Source organism: Nicotiana sylvestris, chromosome 7 (assembly GCF_000393655.2).
Source record: "Nicotiana sylvestris chromosome 7, ASM39365v2, whole genome shotgun sequence".
Classification (NCBI taxonomy): domain Eukaryota; kingdom Viridiplantae; phylum Streptophyta; class Magnoliopsida; order Solanales; family Solanaceae; genus Nicotiana; species Nicotiana sylvestris.
In genome coordinates this window covers 111,522,065-111,543,240 of record NC_091063.1, presented here as the reverse complement: position 1 = coordinate 111,543,240, position 21,176 = coordinate 111,522,065, and the positions used below count along the sequence as shown (strand labels likewise).

Sequence of the window (21,176 nt, the reverse complement as noted above, 5' to 3'; positions counted from 1 at the left end):
ACATTCAGAATGAAAGTGGTGAATAAGTTATGAAGCTAGAGAATAGAAGTTCTACAACTATTTAAGGAACTAGGCTAAATTATATTTTTGAGGCAATTAGTAACGTTATAAAAGAAATACAGTGTAGGGAGAATCATTAACATTCCCAAACATAGAGAGTTAGCCTCACATACCTTAACTTCCTGTCTTTGAGCATAATACAATGTTTGCCAACCCTTTCAACTTTAATCTATTGCAATACAAGTCAAAGGGATTCCATATTAGCAATGATACTCATATTTTGGTCACTCAAGTATTTTATCAAACACTTGGTGGTATAAAGCTTCATAGTCCCTATTAATGGTGTTTCTATATCCAATAACCCATTCTCTTTCTCCTAGATAAATTCTAAAGTCTCAAATGGTTATAAACAACATCATTCTTCATCGCCCATAAGGTAAACAATACCCTAACCAATAATCAACAATCAACAACCCAAACTTATAACCGTTCATGCTTTTCTATCAAACCCATCAACTCATATCTCATGAATTAGAGTCTATAAACATTAATCCAATGCTAGAATCAATTAGAGGGTGAATACATTACCTTTTTTAAGTTCAATTCCCTTGAATTCGAGTTCTAGGGTTCCTTCTCTCAACAATGATGTCCCAATCGAATATCTAATGATATGGAAGGTTTAACCGTGTTAATAAGATGTTGTGAAATTAAAATTAACTTAGAATCACCATTAGAACTTACCTTGGGTGGTGGAGGGAAAGGAATTAGGTTTTTGAGAGTTCCCCTTTCTAGAGCAAGTTTTTATGTTTTGGGGTTGTAGGGGACAAAATAGGGTTTTAAAATGACCCCCCCCCCCCAATTGCGCCCTCACACACCTGTAGGCCTGACTGCGCAAAATGGCAGTAACACAGCCACAGGTGCGCGGCCGCGGTCGGGGCGCGCATATTGCATACTATTCTGTAAAACACGCATAACCTTTTACACAGAGATCCGTTCGGGCTCCATAATATATAGTTGGAAAGCTACTGCAAAGACCAACAACTTTTATCTTTTGAGTTTTTCCAAATTCCTTACACATTTTCACTAAATACTGCTGGAAGGCAGACTTTTTGTAAACTTAGTCGATTTTGTCGAATCTTATGCACCTCACTCTCCATCTTGATTCCAAAACAACTATTTTCACCAATAATTATCCCTATTGGAATTCATATGTCTAAAATATCTAATTAATACCCATTTAACATATCGACACCTATTCCGAATATACGGAGTGTTACACATGGTGTATTGATGATTTAACTAGGGATTCGATTCTTGATACTAGCTTGAATTAATTGATGGGATTTTGAATTATATTGTAGAGTTGTTTATTACTTTTCTTAAGTGAAAGAGGAGTTTGATATTGAATTTATTTGCATTGTATACTCTAGTTTAAATTTGTGATTCATCTAGGCAATCGAAAGGGCCTCTTGAATTGTTAGTTGAACTAGAAAATAGGAAAACATTCGTGAGAAGTTACCCTTTAGACTAAAATAGTTATTGCGTTCGTCGCAATTGTTCACAATGCTTCTATTGGATTGTTTTTGGGAATTAATGTTTAATCGAAAGAGGAACTTTAACTTTAAGTATAATCTGATTATCTAGTGAATTCGTGAGAATCAACAGTAATTTAGAAGTGAACTAACTCGAGAATTGGATCTCTAGTTAGTTATCTTCGATGGCCCTTACTTCTCCCAATGATATTTCTGTGTTGCTCAACTTTTATTTTCGTGATTGATTGATAATTGCTTTAATTTTAGTAGTTAATTGTAGTTGAAAATTATTCAAATCAAAGTGTTAATCATTCTAAATAGCAGTTAGTTGAAAATTATTTGAACATTATTTAAATTCAATCCCTGTGAAGATGATAATTAAACTATACTATTTTTTCTAGCAAGCATTAATTTTGTATTGCATTTTGCGCTCATTAAATTTTGGAGCCATTACCGGAGATTATAAATTAATAATGTTCAAAATAGTTTTGATGCTAACTCAGAAACCAATTTTATTTTCTTGTATTCATGTTTTTTCACTTATGTGCACGTAACAGGTCCATTTTCTCTAGTGTATGACTTGATCTTCGTCAAAGAAAGTGATACCATAGTCCATGACAAATTATTGGAAGATGCTAACCAATGGCCTGCTGAGAGTAAACACAGAAGAAAATCAGTTGGGATTCACCAAGTGGACTCTAACACATTAGTGCAAGCTCAACTAGACACCATGGCGAAATAAATAAGAAATTTGACCTTATCAAAAGTACAATATGAGTTGCAAGCAGCATGTGATTTTTGTGAAATGGGATATCCTACTCATGAGTGTCAAGCTTCAGCTGAGAAAGTTAATGTTGTAGGAAACTACAATAGAGGAAACTATCAAGGTGGAAACAATTTCAATGCTATGGGTCAAAGATTTCAAGGTTTCTTGTGTAGCTCACCAAATGGGAGTTTAAACTCGTGGTAGTAGAATAATCCTAGACCAGGGTCAAGAACCTCCGGGTTTTTAGAATCAGCCAAAGCAACATACCAGCCATAACAGTCAAATTAGTGTAGCATGGAAGATATCATGAAGGCTTTCATCAACAAGTTTGACGATAGGCTTGATACTCAAAGTACTGCAATTCGAAATCTGGAAAGATAAGTGGACCAAGTTGCTAACTTGTTATCTGAGAGGGATCCGGAGACTCTACCATCTAACACACAAAAAAACTCGAAAGAAACCATCAAGGATGTATCGCTAAGAAATTCTAAAATATTGACAGATCTGGTTGTAAAAACTAGACCATAGGTGGTGAGCAAGCATACTGAGACTATCGAGGAGCAAAAGAGTGGAGAATAAAAGGATGAGATTAATGATGTGCAAAAGGAGGTTGAAAAGAGTAGACATATGCCAGCTCTACCATTCCCTCAAAAGATGAAAAAGGAAAAATTAGACAAGTGCTTTGGGCAGTTCTTGGAGATGCTCAAATAACTATATATGAACATTCCTTTCACAGAGGTTCTCACTTATATGCATGCTTATGCTAAATTCTTGAAGGAGATTGTCACGACCTGAATCTCACGCTAGGAGTCATGATGACACCTAATCTCTAAGACTAGGTAAGTGTACCACTTAACAATATTAAACCAACAAATTATGATATAATAAGACATAAATTAATATAAAAGCAAAAATATAGCTAATACAAGTCAAAGTGACAATACTCAATTATCTTCCAGAACTAGGTAGTACAGAGTCACGAGCTCTAACTGAGTACATATGGAGTATCCCAAAAGATACAATACTATTCGAGTGTAAATTAAAAGTATCTATATAAAAGATGAGACTCCAAGGGACTACGAATGCATCTCTACCTTGAATCCTCGCGAGCGAGCAAGCTCTCACTCTTGGGGTCCACTGCTACTAACACCTGAATCTGCAGAAAAAATATACAAAAGTATAGTATGTGTACACCACATTCGGTATCCAGTAAGTATCAAGACTAATCTCGGCAAAGTAATAACAAAGTTCAATTCATATGATACTCACTAGTCAATAACCTGTGCAATATATCAATAACTGGCAACAAAATATATACGAGAAATAATATCAATCATCTCGTAGAGCATGTGATAACAACTCAATATAGAAAAATCCATCTTTATCTACAAATCATCAAGTAGAAGTGGGGCATGCGATAACATGTCAAATTCAACTAATAACTCATTAAAAAAATATAAGATGAAAACTTTTAAGAAATATGCATGCGATCACAACATCAACCCCGTTTTAACACATAAACAACATCAAGAAAGACACCCACAAATCATCACATTATATCATCAACAGTTCCATCCTTATTCATTGCATGTGCACATAACAATGAAATACTCTCCTTATTTTGCCGCGTGCGCATATATCCACCCTTATTTCGCCATATGGGCAACCCAAGAAAATACCACCCTTATTTCGTTCCACGCGCATAATGATAGACACAATCACATGCAAAGACCTCGTTCTGAAACCCCCAATCAACCTACTCAACATGTCCACATGTGCCACAATTATCACAAAAAATGATAATACCAAAACCTCATCAAAAGTATAAGCTCATAATTTATCAACAAGATGCACAAGGACATGAAAATAGTAAAAATGCGGATGAGTGTTCAATATATAAAGCATTGCTATGACTAATACCATTGTAGTTATCATATTCACGTAGCCACAAAGTGATTAAGCATGGTTGATATAGAAAACAACCCCAAATTAAGGCATATTAATAGTTTAAGGTCTAATACGGTCATAAACCACACTTACACCCGTGTAAACGCTCATCAGCTTACACGTCACTTTTTCACATAACACAAATAGACAATTTAAGGTCAAATCCTAAGGGGTATTCCCCCATACAGGGTTAGGCAAGATACTTACCACAAACAAGCAAATTCAATACTCCAAAAATGCCTTTTCTTTTAAAATTCACCTTCGTCCGACTCAAATCTAGCAAAAAATGACTCAATGATTTTAAACAATGCTAAAGGAATTAATTCCAAATAGATAGTCCCAATCTTTACCTAATTCTCAAAAAATCAACAAAAGTCAATCCTAGACCCGAACGGTAAAAAACTGAGTCGAGGGATAAATCTCGACTATCCATAATCCCACGAGTCTAAATATATGATTAGTATTCAAAATAGAGTCTAAATCGACTCCTAAATCTTAAATATTTATTTTTCGAAACATAATCAAAATCCCCCAAAAAATTCCTTTCAAATCCATATTTTTGGTGTAAAAATACATAATTTCGAAAAGTACTTTTGTAACAACCGTTAAGCGCTATTAAAAAGTTGATGCGTACGTAGGCACGAGTTGCTATAGCCAGGTAAGACTAAGATCGTGTGATGATGTGAAAATTGAACTTTTTTTAAAATGTTCGGAGTGTAAGAAATTTGGTCTTAAAGTTTACAAATATGGGTAAGAGAAATAGCCTCAATTGAAATGGTATTGTCGAACTTATTTCGAATGTGGTAATGTGGGATCAACCACGAGTATATGTGTAAAAGTAAAAATATCAATTTGGTAACCTCAGATTAATCTAAGCACGTTCGAGGACGAACGTTTCTTTAAGAGGTGGAGAATGTAACGACTCGAATTTTTGTTTTAAGAATTTGCATCTCGTTCAATGGCTTAAGACCCCGAGAAGCTTCGTAATACACATTATGACCCGCATGTATGGTCAAGTTTGGTTTTCGTAAGATTCAAAGTTAAATTTAAAGAAAAAAACAAAATCTTATTTTTGAAGCTCAAATGGAAGGAGTTGACCGGAGAGTTAATTTTTGAGAAAACGACCCTAAATTGGAATTTTAATGATGTCAATAGCTTTGTATGGTAATTTTGGACTTAGACGTGTGTCCGAAATTGGATTTGGAAGTCCATAGGACAATTCGGTGTGTTTTGGCGAAGTAAGAAAGTTGATGTGCTCTAATTATATTATTTTATATGTGAAAGAGGTATATTACTATGATGGATACCAATTGGATATGATAGCAAGTCTACTAGGTGTACTACAAGATATATGGGGTCTAAAGAAAGTCCTAAGTCTAAGCCAAGTTGGAAAATTTCATAATAGACTAAAGTTGTAAGCGAGTACGCACAAGACCTCACTTTGGACGAGCATATATACATATATATATAAGGACATGTGCGAAGCACAACCTATAAAATTAAATCTCTGTGAGTCTAGTTTCCAACTCATTAAACCGTTTGTCATTTGGAGGTGTACACAGAAAGTTATGATCATTTTACTGGACATGTATCATATGCGCGGCCAGGTGCGTGGCCTGAGCGCGACCGCGCATATTCAGAAGTTTCTGCCTCGTGAGCGCGGCCTTAGCATGGGTGAGCTAGTAGCAGACCTCTAAATACACCTAAGGATGGGAAAGGAGAGAATTTAAGTTATTTTCCAAGACTAGGGCATCCTCTCCATCACCCATTCCGTCAAGGCTCCAATTACACACCTAAGGTGAGTTTTTAAGTGTGTTTTTATGGTGATTTCACTTCTCAATCACTAGTTACAACATGGTTTTGATTGAATTTCATAGAATTTCTTCAAAATCTCAAGAACACCCCTAAGTTGTCTTTCAAGATTTGGTCTACAAGAGGTAACCTTTCACCCTTAGATGTACATATATGGAGTTATTATGGAATTATGAGTATGAATCAAGTATTGTAACTTATGGTATGGTGATTGGAAGCCATATATTCCCAATTTAAATACATGATCATGGTAGGGATTTAAAGATAATTATTTGATGGAATTTTGTTGGCTGGGTGTGAATGGTTGATCACACATGTGATGTTAGGAGTATAAATTATTAAAGAATAATGGTGGGATGAATTGTTGGTAAATTGTAGTAGTTGGATGTACTAATTCTATGGTTAAGAGAGGTAGTCAAATATGCACACATAGTGTTTGATGAAATGCATAAATGAGGTAAACCCACGAATATCCTCCTAATTATTGTTCACTTTTGTATGATTCTAAATAGATTGAAGTTGCTAGAATTTCCGGAAACATTGTAGTAAGGTAAGAAAAGCTCAAGAAAGCTTGGAGCTGTTCAGAGGTCGTTTCGTGCAAGAATGCTATTTTGGAATATCGGACTAACTCCGTTAAGTTAAGTATCTTGCCTAACCTTGTGTGGGAGACTGCCCCTTAGGATTTGAGTCCTCTATGTTAATTGTAGTCCGTGCACGCGAGGTGACGAGTGTATGCTCGGTCTTATTTGTGGGAGATTTGCCCTTTAAGATTCTTATGTCCTTATGTTCGTTGATATTAGGCTATATAGATGATATTTACACCTTAATATTACCATGCTTTATCGTTGTTTTATAGGCAAATTGATAACAAAATACTCTAAATAGTCTTTTGCTTTGCAGGAATTAATCTAAGTGAGGAAGCACTACGGAGTATTTTAGAGTCGATAATGTGAAGAAAACGCCCAATGAAGAAGTACCCGAGCACAAAGAAGCAAAAATGGACTAAGTGAATTCCACCGCGACCGCGGTGAACTGTTCACGCGCCAGAAACTTGGGGACCAAAGTGTAACTCGGGGAAAACTTGTCCCACACCCTTATATACTTTAGAAGCTCGCCCTAGATATGTTTAAGCTTGTTTTTAGACTACTTTGAAGGCAAGAACAAGGGTGAGAAGATCAACCAAATATTAGAGTTTTTCTATCTCCTTTTATTTTCTTGCAATTACCCATTATGAATAATTTAGTAGTTTTATCTTGTTTTGTCATGAGTAGCTAATTTCCTAGTCTAGGGTTTTGATGGAACCTATTGAAGGATGAACTTCTTGTTATGTTAATATAGTTTACCCAGTTTAAATCTCTATTCGTTCAACTTCGTGCATGTTGTAGTTAATTGACATGATCCTCAATTAGTTGTGCCTATTTAGTGTGCATACTCGGGAGAGAGTGCATATTTAGGTAAATTGTTGACCAACATCACTCCCAAAGTATATGAGGGATCAATAACCAAGGGTTTAAAGGCAGGATTAGGGATAACGAAGCCTTGGGTGCAATCTAAAGTGAGCTGTAATAAATAAAGCTAGCTAGCATAACTCGGAAGAGTGCGTCTAGTAAATTGTCATGATTACTCGGGAGAGATTTACGGTAATAAGGGTGTTCATGATTGACAGAGACTATTTGGTGAATCTATGTGAAACATAACTGGAAGGAATTCCATCAATAAGGGAAATCATAACCTTAGAACCTTCCCTTAATTGTTTACACTTAATCATAGTTAGTTTTCATTTGCTTATTTACTTTCATTCGTAGTTAGTAGAAATACCCTCAATTGTTATTTATAACGTTTGGGAAGGTGATTCCGTTGAATTTAGTAAGTCTAACGAGAGTAATTGATAGGTTAATTCCTTGTGGGTTCGACTCCGGACTTGTAAACCGGATTATATTTGCAACGACCACTTAGTCCTTTTTATAAGGCATAGTTGGGCGTGAACAAATTTTGGCACCGTTGCCGGAAAATTAATGGTGTTATCAATTACAATTGAAAGAGATACCAAAATTCTTAGTGTTGTCAGTTTTCTCTATACCAATCTTTATATTGAAATTTTAACGTTTGTTGACTTGGTTGTACAGGTGCATGCCTAGAAACTCATCGAGAACTGGTGAAGTATTTGAAGCATTATCATATCCCGAGAAAGTTTTCAAGGCCTTGAATCGGGCCAACCAGAAAAACAAACAACTGGACAATTCGAAACAGACATGGGAGATCACAAAGAAGACCCAGTTGTACCAATAGCGCCAGTGGCACCTCTTGTGCAGAGGCTGCTCTCTATGACTGGGAACAACCCACAGCTGAAAATCTAGCCACAACGATTTTAGTCCCGCAGATACAGGCTGAATCATTCCAAATCACGAACAACATGTTGCGCTTGTTGCAGAACAAGGGGCTATTTTCGGGGACTCAAGTCGAAGATCCTCAACTGCACTTGAAGAATTTCCTGTCAATCTGCAAAACCCAAAGGCAGCCCAATGTAACTCCGGAAGCAATCAAGTTGTTATTGTTTCCATTCTCAATGACAGGAGCTGCCCAGACCTGGCTAAACTCACTCCCCATTAATTCCATAACAACTTGGGAGGAGTTAGTCAAGCAATTCGTGAACAAGTTCCACCCACTCAACAAGACTTCTCAACAAATTGATGAAATTTTGAGTTTCAAACAGAGACCAATGGAGACACTGCATGAAACATGGGAACGATTCAAAGGGATGCTGGTTATATGTCCACACCATGGTATTGCAGATTTGATGTTGGGACAACAGTTTTACATGGGATTGCCAGATAGCGTGAAGAACATTGTTGATGCTTCAGCTGGTGGAGCATTTTTTAGCAAAACATGGAGAGAAGGCCAGAGTCTGCTTGATAATATGGCACAGAATTCAGGATGGACAACCAGGAATGCACCTATCACTCCAGTGGGTCACTCAGTGCCCTTAGATCCATCCAACTCTATGGCTGAAAATATGGCTACCTTATTGACACAAATGAGTATCCTCACCAAAAAGGTGAAAGAGTCAGGGCAGAAGCAGCAGGTACACATCGTAGATACTACCAATGGGGGCTTGTGCACATCTTGCATTAGTCAGCCAATTGGTAACCAGTGGAATGCAGAACATAATCATCATCACTACCCTGAAGACATGAACTATGTGTCTAATTATGGAGGCCAGAGACATGGTGGTCAGAATTGGGGCCAGCAAAATTAGTTGTACAAGCCAATCCAGCCACAGTTCAACAATGGGAACATGGGAGGTATGAGACCTCCTAATAATATGGAACCTTACCCATGGCCACAGGGATATAACAATCAAAATCAGCAGCAGGGGTATCACCCTCCTCAACAGCAGGGGTATCACCCTCCTCAACAGCAGCATGGTGGACGGCAGGAAGATGGGTTTGCTAGACTTGAGGCAATGATGCAGCAGGTTATTGGGTCTAATGCAAAACTAAGTGAAAGAGTATATGCACATGACCCAAAACAATCGTCTCTAAACAAAGTAGTGCAGACGGGCCAAATTTCAATGTCTCTAAACAATCGTCCTCATGGGACATTACCTGCAGACACTCAAATAAACCCAAAATATCAAGGCCCAAAGCAGCTGATGGCAGTGAGTCTACGGAATGGCAAAGATTTAGACGTGGAGCAAGAGAGGGCTCGAGAAAGCAAACAGGTTGAGACACTCATACTCGTGCCCATTGAGCTAGATGAGTCAACAAAACTAACAGAGGTGATAGTCCAGCCTGCCCAGGAAGAATATAACATTCAGATTAAGACTGAGAAACAAGCTGAGACAGCCCAGGAACAAGTAGTTGAGGTGGTAGCTGATAAAGAGCAGTCCCAAATCATTCGGAAGAAGAGACCTCCCGCACCATTCCCTCAGAGGCTGGCTAAGTACCAAAAGAGGAGCAATACAAGAAATTCTTGGAGATGTTGAAACAAATCCAGGTAAATATTCCATTGATAGATGCTTTGAAAGAGATGCCTGGGTATGAAAAAATGATGAAGGACTTAATATCCCGAAAATTCAATTTCCAAGACTTGGCCACGTGACTCTTACTTAGACCTGTAGTGCAGTGGTGACTAGACCAATTGCGGAGAAGCTATCTGACCCAGGGAGCTTTACAATTCCCTGCACTATTGGTAATTTTGCTTTTGCTAAGGCACTTTGTGATCTAGGGGCCATCATAAATCTTATGCCCCTAGTGATTGTAAGAGGCTGGGGATTGGAAGAGCTAGACCCACCTCTATGTTGTTGCAGCTGGCTGACAGGACTGTAAAAAGACCCTCTGGTATCCTGGATGATGTGTTGATTCAAGTGGGAAAATTTATGTTCCCTGCAGATTTTGTGATCTTAGACTGCAAGGTGGATGAAGAAATTCCCATAATTTTGGGAAGGTCGTTCTTGGCCACTGGGAGAGCTCTTATTGATTGTTAGATTAGGGAGCTCAAGATGAGATTGAACAATGAAGAGATAACATTCAATGTGTAGAAATCTATGAGGCGACCAAGTGAATTCGCCAATTGCTCTCTTATTGATGCCGTGGATGTAATTGTAGAAACTAATGATGAGATGCTGACTATTGAGGACCCTCTTGATGCATGTCTGATGAATTTAGATGAGGTGAATGGAGAAGAACTAGCAGAATGGGTGTTGGCATTAGAGGTCAGAGGATTCTGGGATAGAACTCTTAAATTTGAGCCCTTGCACTTAGAAAATAGAGAAACTCCTCCAGTCAAGCCATCCATCGAAGAACCCTCAAAGCTGGAATTGAAGCCACTGCCCGCCCATCTCAGGTATGAGTTCCTTGGACCTGACTCCACATTAACTGTTATTATCTCATCTAGTTTGTTAGATCTGCAGGCTCAACAACTCTTGCAGGTATTCAAGGAACATAAAACTGCCATTGGGTGGACCATGGCAGAGATTAAGGGGATCAGCCTCGCCTACTATATGCATAAAATTCTGCTGGAAGAGGGACACAAACCTTCCAGGGAACACCAAAGAAGGCTGAACCCAAACATGAAGGAAGTGGTGAAGAAAGAAGTGATAGAGTGGTTAGATGCGGGATTCATTTTCCCAATCTCTGACAGCATCTGGGTTAGCCCAGTGCAATGTGTGCCTAATAAGGGTGGCATAACGGTGATCAAAAACGATAACAATGAACTGATTTCAACAAGAACTGTCACGGGCTAGAGAATTTGCATAGACTACAGAAAGTTAAATCTGGCCACCCGGAAAGACCACTTCCTACTTTCCTTCATTGATCAGATGTTAGATAGATTGGCAGGGAGGTCACACCTCTGTTTTCTGGATGGGTACTCAGGGTACAATCAAATCTCCATTGCACTAGAGGATAGAGAGAAGACCTCTTTAACTTGCCCATATGGCATTTATGCCTTTCGGATGATGCCCTTTGGCCTAAACAATGCACCCGCCACATTCCGAAGGTGCATGATGGCCATATTCACTAATATAGTAGAGTAGGTATTCATGGATGATTTCTCAATGGTGGGGAACTCATTTGATGAGTGCCTTATAAATCTGACTCGTGTGCTGAAACGATGTATTGAGACTAACCTGGTTCTTAATTGGGAGAAGTGTCATTTCATGGTACAAGAGGGCATAGTCTTGGGGCACCGGGTGTCAAGTAAAGGAATTGAGGTGCTAAAGTTGGCGTAATAGCAAAGCTTCCACCTCCAACTTCAGTCAAGGCAATCCAGAGCTTCCTCGGGCATGCCGATTTCTACCGGAGATTCATAAGAGACTTCTCAAAAATTGCCAACCCTCTCTGTAAGTTGTTAGAAAAAGATCACCCTTTCTTGTTTTCTGATGATTGCAGGGTAGCATTCGAGGAGTTGAAAAAGAGGCTAGTCACAACACCCATTATTGTTGCCCCCGACTAGGAGCAACCATTCGAACTCATATGTGATGCCAGTGACTACGCAGTGGGAGCAGTGCTGGGATAGCGGAAAGACAAGCTAATGCATCCAATCTACTATTCCAGTCGAACGCTGAGTGGAGCCCAGTTGAACTACACTGTGACTGAGAAGGAGATGTTGGTTGTGGTGTTTTCTTTCGAAAAATTTAGATCGTACGTGAATAGCTCTAAAGTAATTGTGTACACTGATCATGCAACTCTCAGGTACTTGATTAAGAAGAAGGAGTCTAAGTCACGCCTGATTCATTGGGTGTTGCTACTATAAGAATTTGACCTCAAAATTCATGACCGTAAGGGAATAGAAAACCAAGTCGCTGACCATCTATCATGACTTGAGGGAGATGATAAATCAGTTGAGGTTGAGGGCATCTCACTTTGAGCCTCACTTTGTCCTGCTCTGACTTGGGGCACCTGACTGGTACCCTCTCCCGCTGCTGTATCAAGCCGTCTACTAATCGTTTGCTTCCTAGTCGAAGGCATCACTGAAAAAAACAAGGTGAATATTAGAGACGAACACTTACGACTCAACTCTACGCACGATCTAGATTCAGGAAGAAGGTAACAACCCTAGATGTCATGTAGCCTCCTGATTATAAATGTGGCGCGCTACACATCCATAATCAAGACTCTACTAGACATGGCTCATAGACAATCCCTAGGACAGACTTGCTCTGATACCAAGTTTGTCACGACCCAAACTGGAGGGCCATGACTAGCACCCGACCATACTTGCCGAGCACCAACGTACATTTCATCTAACCTTCATTATTATCTTTTAGGGCTGACGAGATCAATATAAATGGTAGACCTGGATCATGGACAACCAGCAATAAAATATGACGGCATGAACATACATAGTAGGGGATGACCAGACAATCAAGAAACTACATATAAGGTATGAGCTACCACGCTACCATGAAAGACTATATAACAAAAACCAGCCGACAAGGCATACCAAACTATACATGAGTCGACACTTGTCTATGAGCCTCTAAAAGAACATAAGTGTTGCAACATAGCCGGAACAGGGCCCCGACATACCCATAATGTCTATAACAAAAATTGCATACCAAGACCAAGGCAAGTCCGGAGAAGGGATCTCGCCAATCACCGCTGAACTGGACAGTCTACTGTGGTGGGGGAGCTGCACCTGCCTGTCTATCAGGACCTGCAGCACGACATGCAGCGTCCACAAATAAAAGGACGTCAGTACGAATAAAGTACTGAGTATGTAAGGCAAGGAACCATAAATACGATCAGTAATGTAAGCAAGGATAGAGAATATACAACCTGTAACATCTTAGTACCTCTGAGGGCTACTTACATGAAATGCATGATACATATGTATAAATACATAAACCTTTAAAGCATTCGCCTCTGTGGGCATCATCATCATCATATCGTACCCGGCCATAATAGGCTCGGTAGAATCGTACCCGGCCACGTGGAGCTCGGTAAAACCCAACTGATCAGTGGTTGCACAATAGGTGTCGTACCCGGCCAACTATAGCGTGGCTCGGTAGAGTAAAATAGATACATATATATAATGCATGCTCGACTCATGGAATCACATTCTAAACCTTTCGGAGTGACGTAAGGTCGGTATCCTCTGTACACGTTATTAGGACTAACTCTTCACTATGAACCTTATAAGAATCAGGAAGTACCAACAACATTGATAACATAAGAATAAGAGAAGCAACATTAACATCAATCGTTCCATAAGAGGGAAAACAATGTAAGTACTGCTAGCTTCTAAGAGTAGAGTATCTTGGAAGCTCGTTCATTACATTATGTACAATCGGAGTCGTGCAAAAGAAGGAAAGGGATAGCCTCACATACCTTGTATATACTGCCCCAATCTCAAGCTATGCAATTGTCAAAACTCCTTAGTCTACAATAAGAGAAACGATACTATCGTTATCATTTAAGCGTCATAACTATTATGTATCGACCACAACCTATTTTACGATGAAACGGACAGCACCTCCCCTATATATATGACCTCACACCATTCAAAACAGTCACCAAACAGCCCAAACAACATCAATAATAAACATATTGAGCCTCCCAAAATAGTCCACACACAGCCTAATCACTCCATACATACGACGACCACCGTAGTCGTGTCAAACGACCCGGAAATGTTACGAATAACTATCATCCCACAACCCTACATATATATGGTGCTTCTCCACATACTTCCTCCTCCAAAACTCCACAAAACAGTAGTAAAATACGCAGCCCAACAGCAACGCAAAACAGTCCACAAAACAATAACATTACTACCAAGCCTTTCGATATATATTTCACAAGTTCTAGCTTCAATGGCTTAGCCGCAACTTGGATAATCTTAAATACATATAGAGTAAGAGGTTCCTTACCTTTATACAGAAATAACAACTCCAATTTGACCTTAAATTTCCATGAAATATCCCTCCAATGCTGCCACAACAACAAAAAAGCGAAACTAGCGATCAATTAGTGTTTTTCGGCACTAGAATCACTTTAGAAGGCTTGAAATCACCTAGGATTGATATTAAGAACATGAGGGAGTATTTACAGAACATAAACCCTTTAAAACAACCTCCCACATGAGCTGGAACGACACAAAAATGAGCAACAACAAGAAGAACAAGAGACTTACTAGCGCCACGGAATTCCCGACACTTGATTTGTGTTGTTTGCCCTTTTTTTGGGTCTTGAATCTTGAGAGAACCTTGAGAGGATGTTCCTAGGGTTCTAAGGTCTGAAAATAGTGAGAAGAAATGACTTAAAACGGGTTGGAGGCATCCTATATAGGTCCAAATATCTTAAACCGCCTTAGTGGGCCCCATAGAGAGGTGTTTGGCGCAGTCTCGCGAAAATGCAAATATCTCTCTACTCCGAGATCGTATCGATGAACGGTTTAATGCGTTGGAAATTATACTCATAGATATTTAATTTAGTTGGTATATTACCCCGTAATTCCTTGTAAATTAGGAGAAAAGATTAGAAACATTTGACCTAATGTTTAAGTAAAATTATGAACCTAAGTTGAGACAACTTTTGTCGACTTTTGTTTCATAACTCGTTTGACTTCAAGACTTATGATACGGATATTATATGATTAAAATACCTTAATACATGACCTCTTGAGTGTATTAAGCACCGCTAGATTTACCTGAAAATACGAGTTACAACATCCTTGATTCATTTAACTTCTAATACTTGTTAATCACCCTTATACACTCTTGTATCACTTAAGACCAATAGGATTGACTTCTTATCATCTCAAAGATAATTCCTTATTGGATTTATGTTAACTAATATATGGCATGAACTAACACATGTGGATATGGGTTGTAACAGGGTGAAGGGCTGCAACGAATGTCAGCGAATCGGGAACATTTTCCGTCGCCATGAAACCCGATTCAAGAAGTGGAAGTGTTTGATGTATGGGGGATTGACTTCATGGGAAACTTCGTAAGCTTCTTTGGCAATAAGTACATACTTGTTAATGTGGATTACGTGTCCAAATGGGTAGAAGCTGCAGCGTTGCCCACTAATGATGCAAGAGTGATGGTGGGTTTTTGAAGAAGAACATATTCACCCGTTTTGGGACCCCGAGAGCGATTATCAGTGACGGAGCCACCCACTTCTGTAATAGAGCCTTCGAGAAGTTGCTAGCAAAGTATGATGTACGCCACAAGGTGGCAACCCCTTATCACCCGCAGACCAGTAGACAGGTGGAAGTGTCTAATAGAGAGATAAAAAGTGTATTGACCAAGACTGTAAAAGAACTGATTGGGCATAAAAGCTATGTTGGCCCAAGTTAAGGTAAAGTTTTGAAGAATGACAAACGAACTCAGTCATGGACCAGGTTCATCATGTGAGACATAGTATTTATCAACCTAGACATGTGAGATACACGTGAAGAAGATAAGTCTCAGTAATCAAGCAGCAATATCTCCTGAACTGATCGAAAAGGTTGCATATTGGATGAGGAGAGAAAGTCTCCTTATGGGAAGAGGACACAATCACACAATCCGGATAAATGATAGGGTTGGAGTTTTTATTGAACGAGAACTCAACTTAGATGGAAGATCAGCAATTGAGTCTCAATCAAACTCTGATTACTAACTCATTAAATAACAGTGATTGTTCTCTTTTGCAGGTGTTGCACATACACAGAAGTTAAACGTGAATAGGGAGCAAAATAGCAACGCTTTTTGCAAGCAGTTTGTGTGTAATTCAAGTGTGCAAACCTGAAGCTACTTCAACGAGATAGAAGAACCAGTTCCGTTGTGTTTATTCTTATTCTAGTTCAATTGTAGTAGGTGGTTTAAAGTTGTACCTTTTCAGCTTTCATAGAAGCATTTGTAATAGGTACTTTGAGTGTTCAAGTTATAGGCTAACTTGAAGGTGTCGCAACAATTGAGGTTATGTGCTACACAGGGATTAGAGTTAATCCTTAGGTTTACAAAGAGTTTTGTAAATGTTGTTTTGGCTCAGTGATTTTAGTGGATGTTTGGGAAAATCCTACTGAGTAGTAGGTTGTGGTTTTTTCACCTTTTGAGCTAGATATTTTCCACATAAAAATCTATGTGTTCTTTATTTTCTGTACTTTTAATTCCGCAACAGTAGTAGTTAGAACACCTAGAAGAACGATCTTCTAGATCGAAAAATTGGGTACTACACAAATCACCCCTCTCTTGTGTGGTATTTACGTTTAGAACATCAATTGGTATTAGAGAGGGTTATTGTTGAAGAGGCTAACACCTTAGGAAAAGATCAACATGAGTGCACCACCTGGGAACTGGGAAGCGCAATCCACTGCCAGGCCTCCACTGTTCAATGGACAGTACTACTCTTGGTGGAAGAACAGGATGAAGGATCACATCATAGGAGAATACTATGAACTTTGGGACATAGTCACTGATGGTCCTTTGGAAACTATAATGAAAAATGAGGAAGGAGTGGTTGTGCCAAAGACAAGGGCTGACCGCACTGCTGAAGACCTAAAAAAGTGGGAGAAAAATGCTAAGGCCAAGAAATGTCTTGTGTGTGGACTAGGTCCAGATGAGTACAGTAGGATCCAAAGTTGTACTACTGCCAAGGAGATATGGGACACTTTGCAAGTGGATCATGAAGAAACACCTCAAGTGAAAAGATCCAGAGGAACACTGTTGTATTCTCAATATGAGAATTTTACTATGAAGGAAGGAGAAACTATCCAAGAGATGTATACTAGGTTCACTACACTGACAAATAAACTTAAGTCCCTTGGAAGGATTATTCTTGAAGAAGACAAGGTTAAGAAAATCCTGACAAGGGTTCTGCCAGTCTCATGGGAAAGCAATATTGCTACTCTCAAACTAGATGAACTGATTGAAAATCTTACTGCTTATGAACTGAGAAGGCAAACCATGAAGATGGATACACCCAAGAAGGAGAGAAGCCTAGCTCTCAGAATTGCTGAAGGTTCAGATCTGGAAGATGATGAGATGGCTATGATCACTAGAGAATTCAAAAAGTACCTAATGAGAGTAAAGGGTTCTTCAAGAGGTACAACCTTCAACAAGTCAAGAGCTCCTGAGAAACAGACCAATGAGGATTGCTACAAGTGTGGTAAGACTGATCATATGATCAAGAACTGCCCTCAATGGGAAATTGAGTGGAAGAAAGAAAGGGCTGAACGAAGGAACAGGTTCAACCAAAAAGGAACAAAGATTCAACAAGGGCAATGGTTACTGCTTGGGGAGAAACTTCAGATGAAGATTTGGAAGATGAAGCTAAAGAAGAGCAAGCACTGATGGCCATCGGAGAATCAGATGATGAACAAGAGGTAAGTATCCTTCATCTCAAAAATAAGATTAAATTTTTGTCTAAAGAAAAGTTGGTTGAGCTACTACTAGACTTCATTGATGAGTCAGAGATAATTAACAATGAGAAAGAAGTTCTGTCTAGGGAATGTGTGATCCTAAAAGCAAAATGCAAAAGTCTAGAGTCTAGGGCTAATGAGAGTGATAACACAAATGCTGAGTTGAAGAACCAGGTTCTTGAACTTGATAACAGTGTCCTAGAACTTAGGTCTGAAAACTTAAAACTGAAACTAGGAACAGGAAAGAAGATAGCTGATCACACATATCTCACTCTAGAAGAAAACTTGGTAAAAATGAAAGATGAATTGTATAAGAAAGATGAACTCATCAAAGTCTTGAAGGAAGATCTTAGAAAGGTGAAACATGAACTAGACAGAACTTACAAGTGGAACAAGGCTTCTGATGCACTCTCTTGGCTGCAAGAGCATCGCAGTAGCAACAAAAGAGGACTTGGCTATGGGACTCAACCTCCAAAATGCGACTCTAGAAGCAAGTACCTCACTCTTCCTGAAAATAAAATCTGCACACACTATGGCAAGGCTGGTCATTACAAAAATGAATGTAATGCAAAAGAAAAGGCCAGTCAAAAGAACAAAGTCTTTGTTCAAGAGAAAAACAAGTTGCCTGGGTGGGCAAGAAGGAATCTGATTCATCCTTTTGCCTATAGAAAGGGACTCAAACTAGTTTGGGTTCCTAAGACTAACCCCTGATTTCTTTTTGCAGGTCCAAGTGAAAAGGATGAGCCAAATATGGTATATGGATAGTGGCTGCTCAAAACATATGACTGGGAACAAGGACCAGTTCCTTTCACTTGAGAACTTAAAAGGAGGTAATGTCTCCTTTGGTAATGGAAAGAAAGGTGAGATCATTGGGGTTGGAAAGGTAGGCAAAACAGATTCTCATTCCATAGAGAATGTCTACCTGATAGATGGCTTGAAATATAGCCTAATAAGTGTGTCACAATTGTATGACAGAGGTAATCTTGTAGCTTTTACCTCTACCAAGTGCTTTGTGATTAACCTTACCACTGACAAGATTGTTTTGCAGGGAAAAAGAGTTAACAATATTTACATTGTAGATTTGTCTACTCTCTCAGAAAATGAACTCACTTGCTTAAGTGTGTTGGTTAATGATCCCCTCCTGTGGCACAAAAGACTTGGTCATGCAAGTCTAAATCAGCTAAACAAATTAGTCTCTAAAGACTTGGTGATAGGGTTACCTAATAACAAGTTCAAGGAAGACAAAGTTTGTGAGGCATGTGCAAGGGGGAAGCAGGTAAGATCATCCTTCAAAAGCAAGAAAATGGTAAGTACAACCAAGTCGTTGGAACTGGTCCATATAGATCTATGTGGTCCAATTAGAACCATGAGCAGAGGTGGAAAGAAATATGTTATGGTGCTTGTCAATGATTATTCTAGATTTACCTGGGTTCTATTTCTAACCTCCAAAGATGAAGCATTCGACATGTTTATTGCATTTGTTAGAAAAACTCAAAAATAATTAGGAAATCAACTTGCATCCATTAGGTCTGATCATGGAACTGAATTTAAAAATTCCAAGTTTGTTGAATTCTGTGATAAAAATGGTATAGATCATAATTTCTCTGCCCCTAGGATCCCTCAACAAAATGGAGTAGTTGAAAGGAAGAATAGAACTGTGAAGGACATGGCTAGAACCATGCTGCTTTCTAGTAAATTGCCCCACAGCTTCTGGGCAGAGGCCGTAAACACTGCATGTTACATAATCAATAGATGCATGACCAGACCTCTGGTAGAGAAGACTCCCTATGAGTTACTTAAAGGGAGAAAACCAAACATATCCTATCTTAGGACATTTGGTTGCAAGTGTTATGTGCACAATAATGGAAAAGACTCCCTAGGTAAGTTTGATCCCATAAGTGATGAGGGAGTATTCTTGGGATATTCTTCACATAGCAAAGCATATAAAGTGTTTAATAAAAGAACTCTGTGTGTAGAATAAAGTGTACATGTAGTATTTGATGAAACTAACATTCTTTCTGAGAGACAGGAACATGAAGATGAAGCCATTGGATTGGTAAAGGAATTGACTGAATCCCCAAGACAAGTCAAAGTGGCATCAAAAGAAGGAACAGGTGATGGAACAGGTCCTTCAAATTAGGGCAACCTGACAGGGGGAACTAATCAAGGAGAAATTGAATCAAACCCCCTAGAGGAACTTGTTCATGAACTTGTTCCTCAGCAACAGAACATAGGAGAGACATCTAGCAGAAACCAGTTGGTTGTGAAACCTCACAAGTATCAAAGTTCTCATCCCATTGAGAACATTATTACTGATCCAACATCTGGAGAAAAAACTAGATCACAGCTAAAGAATCTGTGTGCTTTTGATGCTTTCCTATCTCTTATTGAACCTAAAAATGTTGTTGAGGCTTTGGAGGATGCAGATTAGGTGAATGCAATGCAAGATGAACTCAACCAATTTAAAAGAAGTCAAGTTTGGCATCTAGTTCCGAGACCCAAGGACAGATCAATCATTGGTACAAAATAGGTCTTCAGAAACAAACTTGATGAAGATGGAACATTTACAAGAAACAAAGCAAGACTAGTGGTACAAGGATACAGCCAAGAGGAGGGCATAGACTATGATGAGACATTTGCTCCAGTTGCAAGACTAGAGGCAATCAGACTCCTCGTAGCCTTTGCAACACACATGGAATTCACTCTTCATCATATGGATGTCAAAAGTGTCTTCCTGAATGGCTACCTAAAGGAAGAAGTGTTTGTGAAACAACCTCCAGGGTTTGAGAGCAAGGAATGTCCTGAGCATGTGTATAAGTTAGACAAGGCTCTATATGGGCTCAAGCAGGCCCCAAGAGAATGGTATGAACGACTATCCAAATTTCTACTGGAGCATGGTTACAAAAGAGGTAAAATTGACAGTACCTTATTTTTAAGGGAAAAAGGTAAAGATCTCCTTGTTGTGCGAATATATGTGGATGACATCATATTTGGGGCTACCACTGATAGGCTGAGTAAGGACTTTGCAAAACTAATGGGCAGTGAGTTTGAAATGAGCATGATGGGTGAGATTAACTTCTTTTTAGGCTTGCAGATCAAACAAAGTCCAAATGGAACCATGATCCATCAGCAGAAGTATACAAAAGAGCTAATCAAAAAGTTTAAAATGGAGGAATCTAAAGAAATAGACACACCCATTGCAACTGCCACCAAATTAGATATTGATGAACCTGGTTCATCAGTCGATCAAAAGTTGTATAGGGGTA

At 39.0% G+C, this 21,176-nt stretch overlaps 1 protein-coding gene and 1 non-coding gene across 2 annotated transcripts; one reads left to right on the top strand and one right to left on the bottom strand.

Annotated features, from left to right (window-relative positions):
* Positions 1-8,737: 8,737 nt before the first annotated feature.
* On the bottom strand, positions 8,738-8,844 carry LOC138874219 (small nucleolar RNA R71). The gene has a single exon (XR_011401263.1). It is a non-coding gene; the product is annotated as a small nucleolar RNA R71 (small nucleolar RNA).
* Positions 8,845-16,825: 7,981 nt separating this feature from the next.
* LOC138873624 (uncharacterized) lies at positions 16,826-20,341 on the top strand. The gene is made up of 7 exons (XM_070152098.1): positions 16,826-17,562; positions 17,751-17,874; positions 18,085-18,543; positions 18,635-18,887; positions 19,416-19,790; positions 19,905-19,966; positions 20,051-20,341. The coding sequence occupies exons 1-7, from the start codon at positions 16,826-16,828 to the stop codon at positions 20,339-20,341; spliced, it is 2,301 nt and encodes a 766-aa protein (XP_070008199.1).
* Positions 20,342-21,176: the final 835 nt, after the last annotated feature.

Coding starts and splice junctions, on each gene's coding strand:
- LOC138873624 (XM_070152098.1), top strand. CDS start 16,826: ATGAGTGCACCACCTGGGAACTGGGAAGCGCAATCCACTGCCAGGCCT. Junction 17,563..17,750: donor ATCACTAGAGAATTCAAAAA/GTACCTAATGAG, acceptor TCAACCAAAAAG/GAACAAAGATTCAACAAGGG. Junction 17,875..18,084: donor AATCAGATGATGAACAAGAG/GTAAGTATCCTT, acceptor TTGAAGAACCAG/GTTCTTGAACTTGATAACAG.